The following is a 20866-nucleotide window of genomic DNA, read 5'->3' on the forward strand; positions in this document are numbered from 1 at the left end:
TTGACCCCCAAAGGGGTCCTGAACCCCAAGGTTGAGAACCACCATACTACAGCTTCTTACTCCTGCCACCATTAACATACCTCTGGTTCTGCTGGAGAAGCTTTTGAGTCCTAAAATTAGAGGAGCTCGAAAGGGGAAAAAGTTCATCTGAGAGGTAATAACACCTAGTGAGGAGGTTGTACGAATGGAAAGGAAAGAGAAGGAGGAAGGAAATTTAATAAGGAAGTCTCATCAAAAACCCAGAGATTTCCCAATGCGCTTCTGGAGCTACAACTCCCCCCCACCCCCCAAAAAAACCTCCTGTTTACTGTGTCTAAATAAAACCCAACTGAGAGACTTGGCTGGAATATTAGCTAATTCTCACCTTCAACCACACCCCAGAACAGAGAATACTGGCCTTGGTTGACCAATGGCTGGGCTCAGGGTAAGGTAAATCTGAACAGCACTTTTATTTATGGGAGACTTAGGGACACATTCAAATACTTGTGCTTGTGTTAAGCTAGTATATTTCATGAAGGCACAATAGCCTCCAATACATTTGGAAGGGCGTCGGGAAATGATTAAAATCTTTGCACACCCTTAACTGTATTAAGCACTAGAAGCATGGTTAATGTAACCTGTACAGTAGCCACATGTGAATAACTTTGCAAGATCTGAAATGAGTGGATTGACAGCATTGTGTTTAGAAATTCCTGGAGTACCTCTGAACATTTTGGGTTTTCTGCTATAGTGAAACAGTTGTAGCCTGGATCAGATTCAAGGTGCTGGTATTAACCTTCAAGGCCATCCATGGCTTGGGCCCTGCCTATGTGAAGGACCGCTTGTCTCCTTATGACCCCCGTGGGGCTCTCCACTCTGTGGGTGTTAACCTGCTTGTGGTCCCTGGCCCCAAGGAAACACGCCTGCCCTCTACCCAGGCCAGGGCTTTTTCAGTCCTGGCCCTGACCAGGTAGAATGAGCTCCCGGAAGAGCTGACGGCCCAGATGGAGCTGTCTAAGTTCTGCAGGGCCTGCAAAACAGAGCTCTTCTGTCAGGTCTTTGGTTGAGGCTGAAGTCAGGAACGACCAGGGCCCCTCCTCTGGGCAACATTAAGCAAACCCCACCTTATGGTGATTGGCTGAGAATGGGGATGGTAGATGGGGACTATGCCGCCTTGTGTTTAAGGGGAGTTGATCCATTTTATTGGAGATTTTATCTGTTTGATGTTACCCGCTACAAGTCTACAGAAATAAAGTACACTAGCAAGAAAACAGATTTTCTTCTGTTCTTTAAAAAAAAGAAACTCAAGCATCTCCTAAGGACAAGTGCAACTGTCCATTTGCCCTCCACTCTGTTCTAATATATTCCAATGCCAGCTTGGGTGATGCCGTGTTCTGAAGCCACTGGACATATTCTGTCTCCTCCTTTGTTACAATTTTGGAATCGTCCACTTTTTTCGTGCAGCACTTAGTGTTCTGAAGCTCCAGCAAACAGCTGCAAATTCAGATTGTTTTCCCAGGATTCTTTCTTAATCTTTGAAGGTAGTGGCTATCTGGATAGTTTTGATGCTGCCGAATTTCAAGAAAGAGCCAAGAATACATAAATCATGTAGCAATGCAAAAGTAAGAAAACATTGCTCAGACATATTCATGGATTTTCTTGCATGGGTAGGCTTGGGAATTTGAAAACCATCAACTTTCTTCATAAGAGTGCTTCCAGCTTCAGTCCTATTTATTTCTAAAATGCTGCATAACAGGGAAGCAAATATTAAAGTCTGAGAAGCCACCTATTGTACAGCTTGCATGTCAAGCTGATGACGTGGCAAGTTGTAGTTCACAGGAATGGCTGCTATGTTTGGATTATTTCACATAGCAGCTTACAGTCACCTTTCCTTTCCCCATAATAGACACTCTGTGAGGGAGGTGAGGCTGAGAGAGCCCTGATATTACTGCTGAGCCCAAGGTCACCCAGCTGGGGAAGAGAAGACTCAGACCTGGCTAGCCAGATTAGAAGTCTGCACTCCTAACCACTACACCAAGCTGGCTCTCTTGCAATGTGCCATGTTGAAACCCAAGACAGAGCAGGGCATCCATATTAGCTTGAGTACAAACCATAAAACAGCCTACCAGGCCATTGGCTTCCGCTCTAGTTAGGACAAGTACGTGCAATAGAAAAAAGGCACATTGAAGTCATTGGTTCAAGTTGTTCCCCCCCACTCTTTATTGCCAACAAATGTTTTCTTAAAATCACAGTTGCAAAAAAAAAATGTGTGTATATAATAAATACTTCCACTTTGGGCTGTAATAAATAAAAAAATTATTAACAAGGAATGCACTTTGCCAGCCACAAGTGTGATCAGTTCTTGGAAGAAAATAAGAGAAGAAAAAAAAAGAGTATGGCCATAGTTCACAGTTAAGCAGTCACAGAACTGCCCCTTGACAATTATTCCACAACATCGAGTGCTTCCCTCCCTCCCTGATCCTCAAGTGTTATTCACAGTTTAGAGTCCTCCGTCATTACTGTTCACTGTAGAGCTTCAAGTTCTACTTGTCTCTTTCAAGGCAAGGAAAGCTACATTCCAAATAATTCCTTGTCACACCATTAATCCAACCAAACACAATGCAAGCTTCATGGCTGGTCCCAGCCCAGCACGCAAGACGAGATAGTGGTTCGTACCAGTTCCCTCCTCCTCCTCCTCCTCCGTCAACATACTGGACTTCCCAAATGCCTCCAGTGGTAGACTCCAGCAAGAGATGTCCTTTTGGTTTGAGAAGAGTCCTTTTAATTACACCTCTGCAACAGCATATTCAACGCATATTCCATTCGATGCTTCAACTCCAGCGAGCACCCTGACATCAGGAGAGTCGTCAAGCGAAAAGTCGTCGATATCCGATCTTCGTTAATGTAGGTAAGCAGGTACTCCTCGCTTTGGTTGCAGATTATGATCTTTGTGTGATCGTGGTAGAAGTTCACCTGCCGAGGATGTAAGAGTTGTGGCTTAATGCAAGCTAAGGCTTTCGTTAAAGAACCTGACCAAGGCATTTGGCACTGTTCCACAGGCACAGACCTTACAAACTACATTACTGGGTCTTTTTCAGGTAGGATTCGGTCACCGAACTCAAATAGCATCAATTGAGTCACAATCTGTATATTTTGGTTTGCAATTAGAGCAGTATTTCTACAGTCCAGGCACATGATCCAAAGCTTTCAGTTATGTATCTGACAAGCACTGCAGAATTCTACCTACTCAATTTCCCACTTATGCATACTTCTTACAAGAAGGTCACAGCAGACCCATTGACCAAAATAGAAGTTTTATTACAAATATTTTGAACTGGTCCATAAACAACCACTAGTTGTTTTTTTGTTTTGTTTTTAAGAGCAAACTATAGTAGTTACAGGGTGAAATAATGTTTTCATGACACCTTGGATGTCCATTATGTTTGGTTGCTACAGTCCTAAGTATTTATACTTTAGGAACCAAAAACTGGGTTACAGGTAGAAAATGAAATCAAAGCCCACAGAGGTAAACTGTTATTCCCAAGAAGACTCTTGGATCCAAGTGCCAGAGATGTCCTGTTAGCCCCTGGATTCATCAACCATTCCACATGGTTACATACAAATACTATTTTTTGTTAAAGTCATTTTTATTCAGCCTAGTGTAACCATAGATGATCTACTATACAGTAGTAGGACACATCCACATGCAGGCCTATGAAGTCAATTCCCTTAAATCCACACTATCTGAAGACTATGTTTCTGGCCATCAAGAATCCACCCTTCATGGACGTGAAAGCCATTCAACAAAGTATCCTGCAGCAGGACTTTCCATCAGTTGCCCGCACACTCCAAAATGGTACTCTGAATCAAAGTCCTTTATTGTCCAAAATGGTTCCTTGTTCTACATGTCTGATCACCAATTCCACATAAAGCGTGGAAAGGGCTGTGGCTCAGTGGTAGAGCATCTCCTTAGCAGGCAGAAGCAGGTTCAATCCCCAGCTTATACAATGGAACCCTGGAGAACTACTGCCAGTCCAAGGAGACAGTATGAACTCTGATGGACCAAGAGTCTAATTAAGAGTAAGGCAGCCTCATGTGGATGCTCAAGATCATTGGGAGGGGAGAAGATGAGCAAGTGAAAGGAGGAGTTACCTGGAAGGTGCCATCGTTGAAGAGCATCATCAGTGCCTTATCAGACTTCAGCCACTGCAGGAGGTAAAGCCGAGGTCTTCGGACATCTGTCACGCTGGGCAGGTCCCCTCCCTGGAAGGTTGCACAGAGCTCACTTTAGAACAGGTCTATCCCTCCACTCAAACAATCCAAAAGTTCAAAGCCCTCCACCCACACTACTCACATCCATGAGGTTCTCCTCCATGTAATGCGAAAAGTACTTCAGGACTGTCACTTGACTGATGAACTGTTCAGGGGCATCAGGAGCCGAAAAAACTGAACACTGGCCAAGCTCTGCATAGTAATGGACTGTTCTACAGACAAAAGCCAAGAAGAGATAGTGAGGTTTAGTTAAGAGCTATGCAAAAATACAACAGGACAACTGAGTTCATCTTATCAACCAGCCACTCACTTCTTGTCTGGGAGGAGGCTCATGTGTACACCATTGTTGAAGAGGACGCCCACAGTGTGGTCCGATAACTGATAGCCGAAGCCATATTTGTTGGAATAGTCCACCCACTTTGTGACCCATTGGAAAGAGGCAGACAGCTGTTCTTTGGGAATATGATCCGATTCAGGCATGTTCTCTAGACATCCTCGCAGGACTCTCGCAACGGTATCAGCTACAGTTCCCATAGTACTATCTTCAAGGCCTTTGGGAGAGGGGAGAAAATGTGTTATGCAGGTTTCTCAGCAAACTATGAACAAGTCCAGCATTCCTGCACCATTCTTCAGCTTCTTCTCGTGGTTTGTTCAGATCATAGGGGTATCAATATTATGAGATCCCTTGGGACAAGGAACAATAAACTGTATTCAAAGAGGTGGAGAATCTAGACTTTACCAGCATTCTTAGCACTCTCAAGACTAATTTCAAGGGATCCAAGAGAGTATTGACAGACCCATTTCAGGTCAGTTTGAACTCATGAGGCCCTGCATCTTGCTAAGACTTTACACCCTGATTTCAAGCAAGAATCGATTGATATGGTAGGTAGGAAAGATTCATCAACACTTACACTCACTGCTGCTACTGCAGCTGCCCAGTGTTCCTCGGACAATCATGCGGATGGCATCGCCTATTTGCTTGGTCTCTGTTAGCATGCCCGGTTTGGCTACAGGGTGGTCGGAAGGCTGGCTCTCCTGAAAGTCAGAAGACATCATGTGACAATCCAAACAAGGAGACTAAAAAGCATGTGACAACTTGGGTTCGGAAAGCAGCCTGGCGGTTGTTCCTCCCTAGCAAAGCCCTGTCATGGTGTCAGGCAGAAAGGTGGGAGTCAGCAACGTAAAGGCCGCTGAGAGTGCACCCTTAACCACAAGCCTGTTGTCTCCCCTACATCGATGATCTTCAGGCTATCTAGAGTGACACAACTGGGGCAGATCTGCCTTGAAAATCTTCCCCGCAACAAACTGGAGCAGCCCTATCAAGACCTTCAATAGCATCCATCTGAATTTCATTCCTGGGCCACCAGATGTTAGAGACCTCTATGCCCTGTTGCTAGCCCTCCAGAGGAACTGGTTGGCCATTGTGAAAGATGCTGAACTAAGTGGACCACTGGCCTGATCCAGCAGGGCTCTTGTTCTTGAGCTATTTTTACAGCTAAAGTAATTTTGCTTTGCATTTCTGGCCAGCTTAACCACTGCTTCATTATTCCACCACTGCTCAATCCACCAAGTCTCCCATAAGATTCATCCAGAATTTAAATAAAGATCCCAGAATGAATAGTCCCCAGCAGCATTGCAAAGATTTACAGTGTGTGCAGCAGGTGCTAGATGATCTGATTTATGCATTCTGGGGCCAGAATCCCATACAACGGGAACAGGGACGGAGCTAGGAGTCTCCAAATATGTCTCAGAATTTAAGGATCTGCTAGCTACTTGTTTTCTAACATGAGAAAACCCTAGAAACATGAACAGATCTGTGCAGTAAATATACATACCTCCTCTGGTCTGTGTTTTGGGGGCTGCTGGGTTATCGAGGTCTTTTTCAAGTCATGCCGAAGTTTGTATATTTCTTCATCTTCTTTAGCCAAGCGATCTGGGAAGACGGGGGGGGGGGGGACACCATAGCCATTACTACACTCAGAAATGAATTACATCAGGAATCATCTGGCAGTGTTTTCCTTACCAGGACATGTAGTTTCTTCCTGCAGATTGGCTTGTTAGTCCCCACCCAGTTTTCATTTGCTTGCATCCAATTATACAGGGCAGAACATGCTATTCTACTAGGAGACCATTGATGGTTTCTCCAATACTCTGAAGCCTGGGTAATTCTGTCAATCGGGTGTTTAAAAACTCTTATATAGAGCTGCTGGACATGCCTATCATGAGCATGCAAGCCCTTTGGAATGAATACTCAGAAACTGGATCTATCTAAAAGTCAGCTATGCTTTCTGACTTAGCTACAACCACCCAGGGAGCTGGAACTGGAACTCTGTACATCAGTAAGACACTTACTGTGTGTGTCAAAGTATCTTGCTTTTTCCTTCTTGCCCCCAAAGAGAGCTGCCGCTGCTTTCTTGAAGAAATTCTTGGCCGGGCTTGACAAATTGAAGTCAGGAACGGTGTGACAACAGCTCGCGGGAAGCCTCTCTGGGGTGAAGCCCTGGGGAAACAAAGTGCACAAAGACGGTTGTCAGCACTTGCATTCAGAACAGAGGGAATCACCACTCCCCCAAAGAAAACCCAAGATGGCTACTAACCAGCAAGAAGAAGTCATGCCGAACAATGTCATCTAAGCTTGGCCGGTCCTCGGGGTTTTTTGACAACATGCTTGTAATCAAATGCTTCGCTGGTGGCATCAATGACGACGGCAAGGAATACCTGGCTTCCCTGATACACCTGTAGGTTTCCTTTAGGTTTGTGGTTTCAAACGGAGGTCTTCCCAATAGCATTGTATACCTGTTGGGGGGGGGGGGAATGAGGGGGGCAAGTCTCATTATTGCCATCCTGGGAGAAAATAAATATGTCAAGCATAAATCTCTATATTCAGCTCATTCATTTTCTACAGACAACGGGAAGGTGAGCCAATGTTGTGTTTACACCATTCTGCTGGTGCAAAAGAAACACAAGTTGGGTAACTTGGCAAGAATCCAATGGTCAGCAAACTGGAGCTCATGCTCTCACATTTCATTTCTGCCACCTCCAGTTAAAGATCTTTGGTAAATGGATCTGAAGAGGTCCCAGAACAATCAGGAGGTACTATTGGGTTGGATGAACCAATGGTCTAAAAACATAAACCAGCCTAGCTTATACCTTGCAACATCACAACAGGTATATCTGGGGGTCTAAAGCAGGGGTAGGCAACATGTGGTCCTCCAGATGTCCATGGACTGCAATTCCCATGAGCCCCTGCCAGCTTTTGCTGGCAGGGGCTCATGGGAATTGTAGTCCATGGACATCTGGAGGACCACATGTTGCCTACCCCTGTCTAAAGGCTGGACTTCATTACCTGGTATCAATTACTGCCCTCTCATATAACCAGAACAAGCAAAACAAGTTGCATAAAATAAGCCCTTCTGGACAGTTCCAACCCAATGCTCACAGGTCACAAAAGTTCACCTTTGGACAGTTCAACTAAATTCTCAAGTCACAAAGTTCAGTTTTGTGAGAGTTTTGCATGCACACGTGTACACAGACTGGTTTGTAATCTCTTTGCATATTTGCACGGAAGACCATAAATCTTCTCGATACTTACATGACGCAGCCCAAGGCCCATATGTCCGATTCACAGCCATGTCCTTGTTTGTTCAAGACTTCTGGTGAAAGGTAATTTGGTGTCCCACAGATAGTTCTGGAGGAATAAACGTTAGCTCAGTGTTAAACTTCAAGACTTGATATGGCCACCTTTCCCAGCTACTCTTCCAAGAGGTTTACAATAGATTTCAATGAAATGCGGGCATCTACAAGCACATCTGCCACTTACTAGACAAGAAATTAGACCAACAGACTATGAGTTAAGTACTGGACAGGCTTGCACACTGGGCCTTTGTTCCCATTCCAACAGGCCTCAACCACCAGTGGACCTGTTGTTACTGAAGAAAGCTCATCGGTGGATCCTTATGACAATTCACAAACAGCTCTATGGTACTATTTGGTTCATGCAGTAAGTTGGCAAAAAGATTAATGATCATGTGTAGAGGCCAGGACACATCTGGAAGCACCTGAGGCTTGGTGTCAAAGCTTGGCACCCAGAAGGCCCCAGGGTACATCCCCTGGCATCTCCAGTTAAAACAAATCAGGTATTAGGTGATGTGAAGGACTTCAGTCAGAGATCCTGAAGACGTAATGCCAGTCTGAGTAGACCAGGCTTTCCCTGGAGTTTCTTGACAGCCCTGGAAGTGTTTCCTGAATTTAATACAGTTTTTAAAAAATTGTTCAATATTTATTGGGTGACAGGACTAAATATGGTCATATCAACCCACCATCTGCTCCCATAAGGGCCTGGAGGGGGCGGGAAGGGGAGGAGCCCCAGGTGGGCAGGTACACGTATGCTATCCAATTATATTGTGCACGATTGTACCACTTCTGGGGGTTCTCAAAGCATGAAGAATGTTTCAGGGGGTTCTCAATGGTAAAAAGGTTGAGAAAGGCTGGAGGAGACAATACTTTGATGGGTCAGTGGCCTGGTGTTGAGTCTAAGGCAGCTTCATGTGTGGCCATTTCAGTTACCTATTCAATTACCAGAAAATGGCCAAAGGGATGCACCAACAATACTGCCATCTCATTGCCATATAAAACTAGAATCCCAAGAGAATCCTACTGTGGCCTTGGAATGCCCAATAATAAAAGGGAGACCTTTTTCGGTCATGGCAAAGTTCCTGATCCTTACCGCCTTCGATGCTCCAATGGTTCAAGCCTTGCTGCCAATCCAAAATCGCCAACTTTCAGTTCCATGGCATCATTAATGAAGAAGTTACCTGCAGGAACAAACGGTGGGAAAAGAGCCAGTTGAGTGCCCAGTCAACAAAATCACATACTAGACTAGTGCTGACTCATGCCCAAAGGCAGCCAGAAGATATTCATTCATTCATTCAATAAAGAAACCTACTTAGCGCTATTACTCAAGCATCCCAAGACCATATTGCTAGATAACTGATCCTATCAATTAATCCTCATGAGTGTAATTTCTACAGCAATAAGAAAAAAAAAAAAAACCTTCCATGCCTCCAGCTTTTAAGACAAGCCCAGTGTAGCTCAGCCGGGGCAACCCACTCACCTAGCTTCAGGTCTCTGTGCAAGATTTCTTGCTCATGAAGGTATTTCAACCCCAACACGATCTGCCTGAGGTAGTATCTCACTTCTGGCGCCGTCAATACCTTCCTGGCTTTCAGGATGTGAGCCATAGACTGAGGGGGGAGGAAGGAAACAAGGCACAAACGGAGGTCACCTGACTGATGCCAGACACAAGATGGGAGCATGTATTTAAAAACCTGGGGGGAGGATTAAGAATGGCTTAAACCAGTTGCAGAAGATAGCTTGTACACCCGGGCCACACATTTTAAGTTAGCCGCCAATTCCATGCCAGTGAATACTGGATTTCTCCCCAGGGATGGATGCGTGCTCACCCTTCTGCTGCAGTACTCCAGAAGAATGTAAATATTCTCTTTGTCCTCGAAGTAATGGTAGAACTGCACAATATGCCTGTGGTTGAGTAACCGGTGCAGCTCGATTTCTTTATCAATCTGGGGGGGGGGAGAAAAAGGGGGGAAGGGTCAATAAGCGTGACTCGCAGGTACAGCTGAGGCTCAGCCACCGTGGGAAAGCCAGACAGGGCTTGCACATGAGTAAGCCGCTGCAGGAAGAGGGCAGGGCCACCCAAGCACACCAGAGATTCCTGAGCGCTGTGTCACGGAGGGAGGCACACACCTTCTCTCTTTGATGGGGCTTGGCCACTCGGCTGTGAGGAATGATCTTGGCAGCGTAGACTTTGTTCGTGGTCAGGTCAGTCATCTCGTAACACTTTGCAAAGCCACCCTGCAGAGACAAGCCCGGCGTTAGAGGCCACAGCTGAGAGAGTCCACCCCCCCCCCCCCCCGTTGACTTCTGCGAGCAACAGAGAGCACCCCATGGAGTCAAAGTTCTCAGAGGGGGGAGCCCGAATATCGACCAAAGGCTAGCCCAGGGGTAGTCAAACTGCGGCCCTCCAGATGTCCATGGACTACAATTCCCATGAGCCCCTGCCAGCGGACATCTGGAGGGCCGCAGTTTGACTACCCCTGGGCTAGGCAGAGCATCTACTAGCACAGGGGCGGCCAGGCTGTGGCACTTTAGCTGTTCCTGGATTACAATGACCACGAGTCCCAGCCCGATGGCAGGGGCTCACGGTCATTGTAGTCCACGGCCACCCTGCCAGCATGCTGTCCAGGTAGACGCGGTGCTGCCACACCAAAGCAGCCAATTCAAGTCATCGGCGCCGATGCACGGCAAGGGCTTCGAGGGGAGGCGGTGCTAGCAGAGGAGCGGCGGAGACCCGCAACGGCAAGGCGGGCATCTCATCCCTCCCGGAGGCAGCATCAAGGCTTCGACGCCCGGCCGCGAGGACACGCCACGCCAGGCGGCCGCCTGCTGCGCTGCGCGGGGACAGCAGCCGTGCATGCCTCGGCGACAAAGGGGCAGGATCTGGGCAACGGCCCTTTCCGGACGAGCGACCGGCGGCTGAAGGCGAGCGGGCAGGCAAGCCAGCGGCTCCAGGGCGAGACCACCAGGCCACTAGCGAGAGAGAGGCGGGGGAGGGGGTCGTGCGCGGAGGGGGCGAGAGAAGCCAAGCGACGGGGCGGCCCAAGAGGGGCAGGGGGCGCCGGCTTTCGGTCCATCCATGCAGCGAGTCCAGCGCCGGGCGCTTACCTTTCCCAGCACCTTCCCGCGGCAATACCGCCTCCCCGTGGTGGGGTCGGTAATAATCCGGGAGACCTCGGCGGCCGAGTGCGAATGGTGGTGGTGATGCTGCTGCTCCGGGTCCGCCGCTGCCGCCGCCTTCTTTCGCCGAGACTCCCCGCCGCAGGCTTTGCCCAGCGCCGGCTCTCCCATCTTGCCGCTGTTGCCACCGCCGGCGGCGGCCCCAGCGCTGCTCGGCTGGTAAGCGATAGTCCTCAATAAATCCATAGCCTCGACGGCCGGTTCTGCCCAGTGCCCCAGCCCCGCGCCAGCTCCTCCCGCCGCTTGCGATCTTGCAATCCCTCGCTGTGCGGAGCGGGAGGCGGTTCGGCCGGCTTTTATAGGGAGGCTCGCGGCTCCGCCCCGCAACGTGACGTCACAACTCCTGCCCACCCGGCAGCCGCGTTCTCCGACTAGCGGCGGAGGAGTCTGGCCGAAGCTCCGCATTGGCCGGCGGAGAAGGCGAAGTGCGCCCGGCGCTGGGTGGCGACAGGTCTCGGCTGCGCGCCCCTAGCGGAATGACTTGGCATGGCAATCTCCTCCCTCGCTGGGTGCATTTGCGCCGGAGCGCTTTGGCCGAACGGTCCTTTTTTTTGCCGGTATCGCAACACCATAGCGCCATAGGTAGCGGTGTGCAAAATGCAGGTGCGGCCGGGTTTAAACAAACACTTCGGCCTCTGCCTCCATTTTTGAACTCCTCTTTCAAAATCCTTTGCATTTTACCTTGCCTGGCCTTTCACAAGCGGCCGACACTGGAGAGAAGAATTGCACAGCTGCGGGCCCAGCCCCAACTGGTGTCTGCATGATCTGAAATGGAGTCTGCAAGGGGCGGATCCTGCTAGAAGGGACTGGGGGGGTTGCCTCGAGCCTCTAGTCTTGGCCTCTCAGAACCAGCTCTCTCCCTGCAGCTCAGCCCTCCTACCCCAGGACTGTACAATGCCTCTCACAAAAAAGATTCCCAGACTGGCATGCCCTTTTTCAGCCTTAGCAGTGCCCACATAGGAAATCACATGGACATTGGTACATATATTTTGAGACTCAAGCGTGTGCATTGGTCACATGTGCAGATTTATGCACAGCCCCGTCTAATGGCTGCACCATGGTGCCTTTTCTGCACAGACATCTCTGCAGCCATAAGACCTGGCTGATGTGGAACATGAGACTGAAGATCCTGTTGTGGCTGCTTCCTTATGCACCTACATCCTTGTAGAAGAGCTGCCCTCTACTGGAATCTACATGGAGGTGTCGGGAGAAAAGGCCGCTTTAGATTCCTCTTCCCCCTCCTTTCTTCCCAATTAGTTGCATGCTCTTGTCTTGGCTTTTAAGGAAGAGAAATAAATGCAATCACACTGAAGAGGTTATTAGTAATCACCATATCTGTATTATATGGAATATGGGTAGGGTAATTGCTCTCCAGAAAAAAATGTGTGGGAATGACATCATTCGCCTTTGCTTCACCGTTCCTCCCTTCCTGCCCTCAGGGAGCCTTTCCCGTTGAGCTCTCTGCTGAGGGACCCCTCCGTGTCCGTCTGGAATATCCTCACAGTGTACAGAAGCACATTTAGGGAGGGGATGTGTCTCTGCGGCAAGCATGTGTTTGGCAAGCAAAAGGGCCCTGGGTCAAGTTCTGACATCTTCAGGTAGAAAGGATCAGGTCATGGGTGATGGGAAAGGCCTCTGTCTTTGTGGAGAGCCACTGCCAATCAGAGCGGACAATAGCCCTGATTGCACAGTGGCTCCTGGATGCGCAGCTTGGTGTGGAAGGCTCATTGACAGCTCATCTTCTGGTCCTTGCTCTGCATGACTCAAAAGTGTGCTATAAAATGTGCCAGGCATAGCTTACTCTACAGAGGTCTTCGGCTCTGACCTGGATGGCCTAGGCCATGGGTAGTCAACCTATGGTCCTCCAGATGTTCATGGACTACAATTCCCATGAGAATTGTAGCCCATGAACATCTCATGGGCATTGTAGCCCATGAACATCTGGAGGACCGCAGGTTGACTACCACAGGTTGACCACAGGCCAATACTAACCTGATCTCTGAAGCGAAGCAGGGTCAAGCCCTGGTTAGTAAGATGAGGAAACACCAAGCAGGCCCACGGTTGCTATGTGGAGGCAAGCCACAGTAAGCCACCTTTGTCCATCTGGTCATCTCTTGCTGTGAGAACCGGACAGGCCTGCCTTAAGTTGTTTGAGACCGGCTGGCTCTTTGCAGGAGCAGGAAGAGGCGGGGCAACCTGCAGCCAGGTGTGGCAGTACTGCTGCGGAAACCATCGAAGAGTGTCTCCTGACTGACCTAATCAAGGATCCCTGGAGAGCTTTTCAGGCTTTCCCAGAACTCTCTTTGCAACGCTCAAAGCTATTAACTTGCCCCGCCAGCAGCCTCTGCCCTCACACCACGCCCCAACATGTTACTTCTTCCAGCACACAGCAGCCGAACGGATTACAGCCATTCCTTGTAAGGAGACATTACGACCCCAGGAATCGTTTGGGTGTCCAGTGGCAGATTAGGATCCAGGACGTCTCAAATTCCGACTCAGCTGTGGGGCTCACGGGGAAACAAGGGCCATTTATTTATTTTGCGATTATTCATTTATTGCATGACGTGTGTGGTGTAGCTGGGAGATCCAAGAATTGTCTGGCAGCCAGGCAAGGGATGTTCAGAGGTGGTTTGGCATGGGCCACCTCCACATCCCGATGTCCCCTAGTGTTCCTTTCAGGAATGTCCAGCCAAATCCTTGGAGGATTCCCATCCAAATATTAGCCAGGGTCAGCCCTGCTTGGTATCCAAAATCTAACAGGATCAGGTTGCCTGGGCTACCCTGCTCAGGGATCTATGGGTCAGGGCCGTCTCAACAGCATTATTGCCCCCCAGGCAAAGCAGCACCCCAGGGCCTTCTTTGCACCAGGGGTAGTCAACCTGTGGTCCTCCAGATGTCCATGGACTACAATTCCCATGAGCCCCTGCCAGCAAACTCTGGCAGAGGCTCATGGGAATTGTAGTCCATGGACATCTGGAGGACCACGGGTTGACTACCCCTGCTATACACAACCTCTCTCAGGAATAAAAACACACGCTATCGATAAAATTAAATTTATGTTTATCGGTACCTCCCATAAAATCAGTGTTTAAACATTAAACGTTAATCTACAGCCAAGTTTAATCAGCCCAGATGTTTGGGCAATATAACATGAGCCTTGAACGTGAAAAACAAAACTTTCAACATATTAATGGTCCTCAGTTGGTAAATGATACAGGTGGAGATGGCACAGCATGAAATTACGGTGAAGTAATTCCTCAATATTTTTACTGTTGAGAAACCCCTGAAACATTCTTCGGGCTTCAAGAAACTCCAGTGGAGGAGCAATCATGCATAATATGATTGAAAGGCATAGCTGAGGCCCTTCTCCATCCCACCTCCTCCCTTCACAGGTCACAAACTATCCATACCTACATAGGTTATCCTGGGTCCCCTATGCTCATGAGGCCCCCCAGGCAACCGCCCAGTGTGCCCATCTAATCTACCTCACAGGGTTGTTGTGCTCTTTGGAGGAAAGATGAAGTTTAAAAATGTAACCATAACCCCTGCTGTCTTTCTGAAGCACTCAGGCACACCCCAGATATGTCCCCTCTGCCTCTCCATAGTTTAAGATGCAGACCCCCGGCTTCTTCCCAGTGCAGCTGACTAGACTGTTCTCCCCTCCCCCTCTGTGTTATCCTCCCAGCAGCAATCCCAAGAATTAGGTTAGGCTGAGAGTGTGCAGGTCTTCCAGATCCCAGACTGACACTAACCATTATTGGCTGTCCGTGAGCGAACCATCACCGTGGGCCTTCCCCCTGCCCCAAGACGAAATGCACTCGGTGGCTGTGGGGCTGGGACACGCCTTGTGAACCATGCTTGTGTCTTGGCAGGCTGGAGGGAGGCTGGCTCCCTTCCCCTGGAGTCCTGTTTGTGCTGAAGGTGCCCTTCAGCACCCCCAATAAAGGCTCCAGCTGCGACACCAAGGGATAAATCTCGGGGATTAATGTCCCAGGTGCCTGGGGAGAGGATGCCCTTGTTCCTCTCCCCTCATTTTCTCTCCATATGTCTTTCTAATGAACAGGTGGTGAGGCAAACACACACCAGGCTTTGGAGCCCTACATTAAATGGGCTGAGCCGGGCTGATGGTTGTTTGGGCTGTCGACAGGAGCAGGGCACACAAAGGCATCCAAGGACGAGCCCTTCTCTGGGGCTGGCCGTCGCCTTGTTCCTCTCTTGTGAAAACTAAGGAGAGGGGCGCCAGCGCTGCACTTTAATTTTTTAAGAAACTGCACCAAAAGAGAAAGTTTAAAAAGTCGCACATTTTTCAGCCATTAAGAAAAAGAAGAGCTGATTTTTAATACTTCACTTTTCACTACCCGAAGGAGTCTCAAAGTTGCTCACAAACACCTTTCTCTTCCTCTCCCCACAACAAACACCCTGTGGGTAAGGTGGGGCTGAGAGAGCCCTATGAGAACTGCTCTGCGAGAACAGGTCTAACAGTGACTAGCCCAAGGCCACCCAGCTGGCTGCATGTGGAGGAGTAGAGAATCTTTCTAGATTAGAGTCTGCCGCTCTTATCACGACACCACACTGAGGGTTGCTAGTAAGAACGTTACACGCAGACGTTGCAATCCTAAACACGGCTGGACCTTTCAAAATCCATTTATGTCAATGGGCTTAGAAGGGTGTAACGCCAGTGTAACTGGCATACAAAGCCAGTGCAAAGTTCTAACATTTCTTACTTGGTTGCAAAAAAACATCCATGCCATTTTGCTGGAACTACAAGCAAAATTAGCTTTCAAGGTCTGGAGACCAAAAATTGCAGAAAATGAACCACCTCCCGGGAGGGGGAGGGCGGCTGTGAAACAGTACCACATGGTGTAGAATCCTGTTTAAACTGGATGTATCCACCCCATAGCTTAGCCCAAGAACACCCACCTGCATGCATTCAGTGCCCCCAACAGACAAACAGAGGAAGGGAAAGAGGACCAAAATGATCCGAATCCATTGCCTGCTACTCTTGCATTAAATCCTACTGCCAGATTTTCTGGACTGGATCTCGTGGCTGTGGAAGCTCTGCCAATCAGCATCCCCCAAGCGAAAGATCATGCTGTTGCTAACCTCCTGCAGACCCGGATTGGAGTCAGCGGTTCTTTAGGAATCCGCGGACTGAAAGAAATCAAGTGCGCCCTCTGGTGTCCTGTGTTATTAATACATTGGCTACTTCAGCAGCAACCTCCTGGGAAACGAAACGATATGATCTATTTATTGGACCGGCAAAGCCAAGAGGCCAAATTACTAGCTGTGGCATGATAATTGCTATTCATTTGCCCTCAATCTCACTGGGATCGACATGCAGAAAGAAAACCTTGCCCTGTTTTCCCAACATTCAGGTTTAAATGGGATGACTAGACACAAGAAGTTTCTTTTTAATTGTTTGTCCAGGCAGAACTTGTGCGGCTACATTACGGAGGCAGGTGTCGTTCAATTAACACATGGCTCCAATTGCAGAGGCATCAGCTGTCAGCTGTCTGGTGTACTTGGCTGGTACTCACAATGCAGGAACATGAATGCGCACAAACCTTTGAAGGTGCTTTATTACTGAGCTGTATATCAAAGTCAGGACTGGCAATCAGAATATCAAAGTATTTTCTACCCTGACCTGGCAGCATCTCTCCAGATTCTCACGTTCACATTTCTTACCTCTTGGCCCTTTTCACTGGAGATGCCATAAGTGTGGAAACAGGGACCTTCTGTAGACAAAGCACACCCTGGTGGGCCTGCTGTGGTAGCCTCAAGAGGACATCTTAAGTTTTCATAGTCCATGGAGGGGTGGAAGGTGGGATTTGGGCACACAGGTGAAGATGAAAGGGCAATAGTTGTAACAGGGTGAACGGAATGTTCCTGGTGAAGTCCGGAATGCTTGTGTACCCAAGAGTGCAACTGTGTAAATCTGATGCACTTTCCAATTGGAGCCCACATCAACCAGGTCCAGTATGTGGAACCATTATTAAAAGACCTCAGAGCAGGGATGTGAAAGGTCTTTGCCTGAGACCACAGAGAGAAGTTACAAGGTACTATTTACCTAGATCAGCTTTTCTCAACTTTTTTACTGTTGAGAAACCCCAGAAATAGTGTGATCATGCAGAATATGGTTGGGAAGCATAGCTGTGTCCATGCCCACATAGAATCATAGAATAATAGAGTTGGAAGGGACCTCATGGGTCATCTAGTCCAACCCCTTGCACTATGCAGGACACTCACATACCTGTCGCTCATCCACTGTAACCTGCCACCCCCTTGAACCTTCACAGAATCAGCCTTTCCATCAGATGGCTATCCAGCCTCTGCTTGAAAATTTCCAAAGATGGAGAACCCACCACCTCCCGAGGAAGCCTGTTCCACTGAGAAACCGCTCTGTCAGGAACTTCTTCCGGATGTTTAGACGGAATTTCTTTTGAATTAATTCTATCCCATTGGTTCTGGTCCGTCCCTCCGGGGCAAGAGAGAACAACTCTGCTCCATCCTCTGTATGGCACCCTTTTGAAGATAGTTATGATAGATTTCCTATCAGCCGTCTCTTCTCCAGGCTAAACAGACTAAGCTCCCCCATATGTCTTGGTCTCCAAACCCCTCACCATCTTTGTTGCTCTCCTCTGGACACACCCCAGTTTGTCTACATCCCTCTTCAACTGGGGTGCCCAAAACTGTACACACCAATGCATGAAGCAGATTCTTGGTCTACCAAGGTCTGCATTGTCTACAGTAACTAGCCAGAGTCTCAGGTAGAGGCCTTTCACGTCTTCTAGTGCCAGATCTTTTTTACCTGGAGATGCCGAGGATTGAACCTGAGACCTGCTGTCGACCCAGGTCAGAGGAGCAACGGAGAAAACAGACAATATCGATGTGAACAAGGTTGAATGATTGCTGAATTTAGGCAATGCACTACAATCAGGAATAGACTAAAAGTTAGGGAATTACACATATTAGGGTATGCAAAGCACCCAGCATGGGGATAAAACAATCAATAGGCAATTTAAACAATTAACCTCATGGGAGCCAATCCTGTTTAAGCTAGATGGATCCACCCCATAGCTTGGCCCAAGAAAACCCACCTGCATGCCCTCAGTGCCACCCAAATGCATACAGAGGAAGGGAAAGAGGTGCTAAAGGACAGAAGAGGGAGAGGAGCATTGGGCTTGAGCTAGCAGACGACAACAGGAGATGGGGGAAGATGGGAGATGGGGCTTGGAGGCTTAGGAAGAGGGAGAGAAGAGGCATGGCATCCAAGAGTGAAGGAAGAAAGGGAAGGCCAGTGAGATGTAGAAGCAAGCCCATGTGACATTGAATGGAAACAGGCACAGCTGAGGCATCAAGGGAGAGTGGGAGGGAAAGGGTCCATCTGCCTGAGTGGGGAAAAACAGTCTCAGGGTTACGTCTTAAGCTGCCCTTGTGGTGCATCTTAAGTAGCCCCCCAGCAGAAGCAAACCTCAGATGCAAGCTCCAAGTAGGCCTTTGCGTAGTCAAGTATCACATCTGCTTTTGGCAGTGACCCAGAACTGGATTTTCTAGGTTATTTCTAAGTTATTTTGAGCAGGCTGACTGCTAGGGCAGCCAATGAATCTGTGCTGGAGAAGGGCTGGGTGAAGTTACCGAGCATGTCTGCATTTCCAAGGGACAGTCCTGATGGGAAAGGAACGTCTTGCAAATCCTGAGTGCTGTTTTTCTTGCCCGTGCGTGTGGGATCCCTCGAGCCACGCGAACAAGCCTTTGATTAGGAGGTGTGACAGCTTTCCCATGGGAATCCGGCTGCCTCATCAGGAAATGCCCTGAACTGCATATTATCCCAATCCTGATTCACAGGTTTGATACGAGATGGAGAGGCTCCGTCCTTCTGGCTGCACAAGGTCCTGAGAGCAGAAGGAACTGCGGGCAACTTGGTGTAGAGAGCCAGCTTGGTGTAGTGGTTAGGAGTGCAGACTTCTAATCTGGCGAACTGGGGTTGATTCCCCACTCCCCCACATGCAGCCAGCTGGGTGGCCTTGGGCTCACCATGGCACTGATAAAGCTGTTCTGACCGAGCAGTGATATCAGGGCTCTCTCATCCTCACCCACCTCACAGGGTTTACAATCACCTTCTCTTTCCTCTCCCCACAACAGACACCCTGTGGGGTGGGTGAGGCTGAGAGAGCGCTGATATCACTGCTCGGTCAGAACAGCTTTATCAGTGCTGTGGCGATCTCAAGGTCACCCAGCTGGCTGCATGTGGAGGAGCGCAGAATTGAACCCGGCATACCAGATTAGAAGTCCACACTCCTAACCACTAAACCAAGCTGGCTCCTAACCACTACACCAAGCTGGGTGTCTGTTGTGGGGAGAGGAAAGGGAAGGAGATTGTAAGCCACTTTGAGACTCCTTTGTGTAGAGAAAAGTGGCAAATAAGAACCAACTCTTCTTCTTCTTCAGTAATCTCAGAGCTCTCTCAGCCTCCCCTACCTCACAGGGTGTCTGTCGAGGGGAGAGGAAAGGAAGGTGAATGTAAGCCACTTTGAGACTCCTTCGGGTAGAGAAAAGTGGCAAATAAGAACCAACTCTTCTTCTTCTTCAGTAATATCAGGGCTCTCTCATCCTCCCCTACCTCACAGGGTGTCTGTTGAGGGGAGAGGAAAGGAAGGTGAGACTCCTTCGGGTAGAGAAAAGCGGCATATAAGAACCAACTCTTCTTCTTCTTCTCTAGGCAGTGGGAGGGTGGGAGGGAGTCAGGGTAGCTCTGCATGCAAAGCAGGCGGCCTGCCACTGAGCCACAGTTCCTACAAACACACATGAAAAGAGCCCAGGGTAAATTACCCCCTTCCTTCACTCCACTCACTCTTTGTCTAGAGTGGCAGCCTCTTACCTGGGGAACCGGGTTTGATTCCCCACTCTTCTTCCACATGTTGCCAGCTGGGTGACCTTGGGCCAGTCACAGGTTTCTCTCCCAGAGCTCTTTCAAGCCTCTTTCAGGGGGTCTGTTGAGGGGAGAGGAAGGGAAGGCGATTGTAGGCTGGCAGGAGAGCCAATGCAGTGTAGTGATTAAGAGCAGCGGCTTCTAATCTGGAGAGCCAGATATGATTCCCTGCTCCTCCTCCGCAAGCAGCCAGCTGGGTGACCTTGGGATTGCCACAGTCCTCAAAAACAAGTTTCCATTAAAAAGTCACTTAGTTCTAACACTAGTAAGAGGTTTCCACTCCAAATGAGAAGTCAGCAAGTTATACATAGGGCTATACTTAAAACCATACAGCTGGAAGGGGCCACACAGGCCATCTAGGCCAAGCCCTGCTCACTGCAGGACTAGCCTAAAACATCCAGGATAAGTATCTGTCCAGCCAATGATTTAAGAGCACCAGTGAGGGGGAGCTCACCACCTACTTAAGCAGCCGATTCCACTCGTGAGCTACTCTATGAAAAAAGTTCTATTTTACATTTAGTTGAAATCCATTACTGCGGGTCCTATCCTCTGCTGCTCCATGCCCTCCTCTAAGTGACAACCTTTCAGATACTTAAAGAGAGCAATCATGTCCCCTCTCCACCTCCTCTTCTCCAGGCTGAACAGTCCCAAGTCCCTCAGCCTTTCCTCAAAGGGCTTGGTCCCCTTCCTTTGACCAAGATAGCCCAGAGTAGTCTGATGCTGGGAGCTAAGCAGGGCCAGGCCTCCTGCCCTCTCTGTGTCTCCCCCCTCCTCCTTCTTTTATGGGGGCACAGTCTATTATGTTAATGACCACATTGGAGAACAGAAGTGGTGCAGCCGGTGGGAAAGGGGTTTTTGTGCTGGCTTTTATTC

The 20866-nt window shown here is 48.8% G+C and overlaps 1 protein-coding gene across 1 annotated transcript; it reads right to left on the bottom strand.

Annotated features, from left to right (window-relative positions):
• Positions 1-2175: 2175 nt before the first annotated feature.
• Positions 2176-11344, bottom strand: PLK2 (polo like kinase 2). The gene is made up of 14 exons (XM_077347165.1): positions 10993-11344; positions 10015-10122; positions 9714-9830; positions 9365-9494; positions 8978-9065; positions 7844-7939; positions 6849-7047; positions 6604-6751; positions 6087-6184; positions 5163-5286; positions 4562-4802; positions 4334-4463; positions 4132-4242; positions 2176-2952 (listed from the first exon to the last, which is right to left on the bottom strand). Exons 1-14 carry the CDS (start codon positions 11248-11250, stop codon positions 2761-2763), a joined length of 2040 nt encoding a protein of 679 aa, XP_077203280.1. The 5' UTR covers positions 11251-11344; the 3' UTR covers positions 2176-2760.
• Between the last annotated feature and the right edge of the window lie 9522 nt (positions 11345-20866).

Source organism: Paroedura picta, chromosome 7 (genome assembly GCF_049243985.1).
Source record: "Paroedura picta isolate Pp20150507F chromosome 7, Ppicta_v3.0, whole genome shotgun sequence".
Taxonomy (NCBI): Eukaryota; Metazoa; Chordata; class Lepidosauria; order Squamata; family Gekkonidae; genus Paroedura; species Paroedura picta.

Excerpts from the sequence above, each read along its gene's own strand:
- PLK2 (XM_077347165.1), bottom strand. The coding sequence starts at position 11,250 with ATGGATTTATTGAGGACTATCGCTTACCAGCCGAGCAGCGCTGGGGCC. Across the intron at positions 7,940-8,977 it reads CCATTGGAGCATCGAAGGCG|AACTATCTGTGGGACACCAA; the intron begins GTAAGGATCAGG and ends TTATTCCTCCAG. Across the intron at positions 4,803-5,162 it reads CTGCAGTAGCAGCAGTGAGT|GCCTTGAAGATAGTACTATG; the intron begins GTAAGTGTTGAT and ends CCTCTCCCAAAG.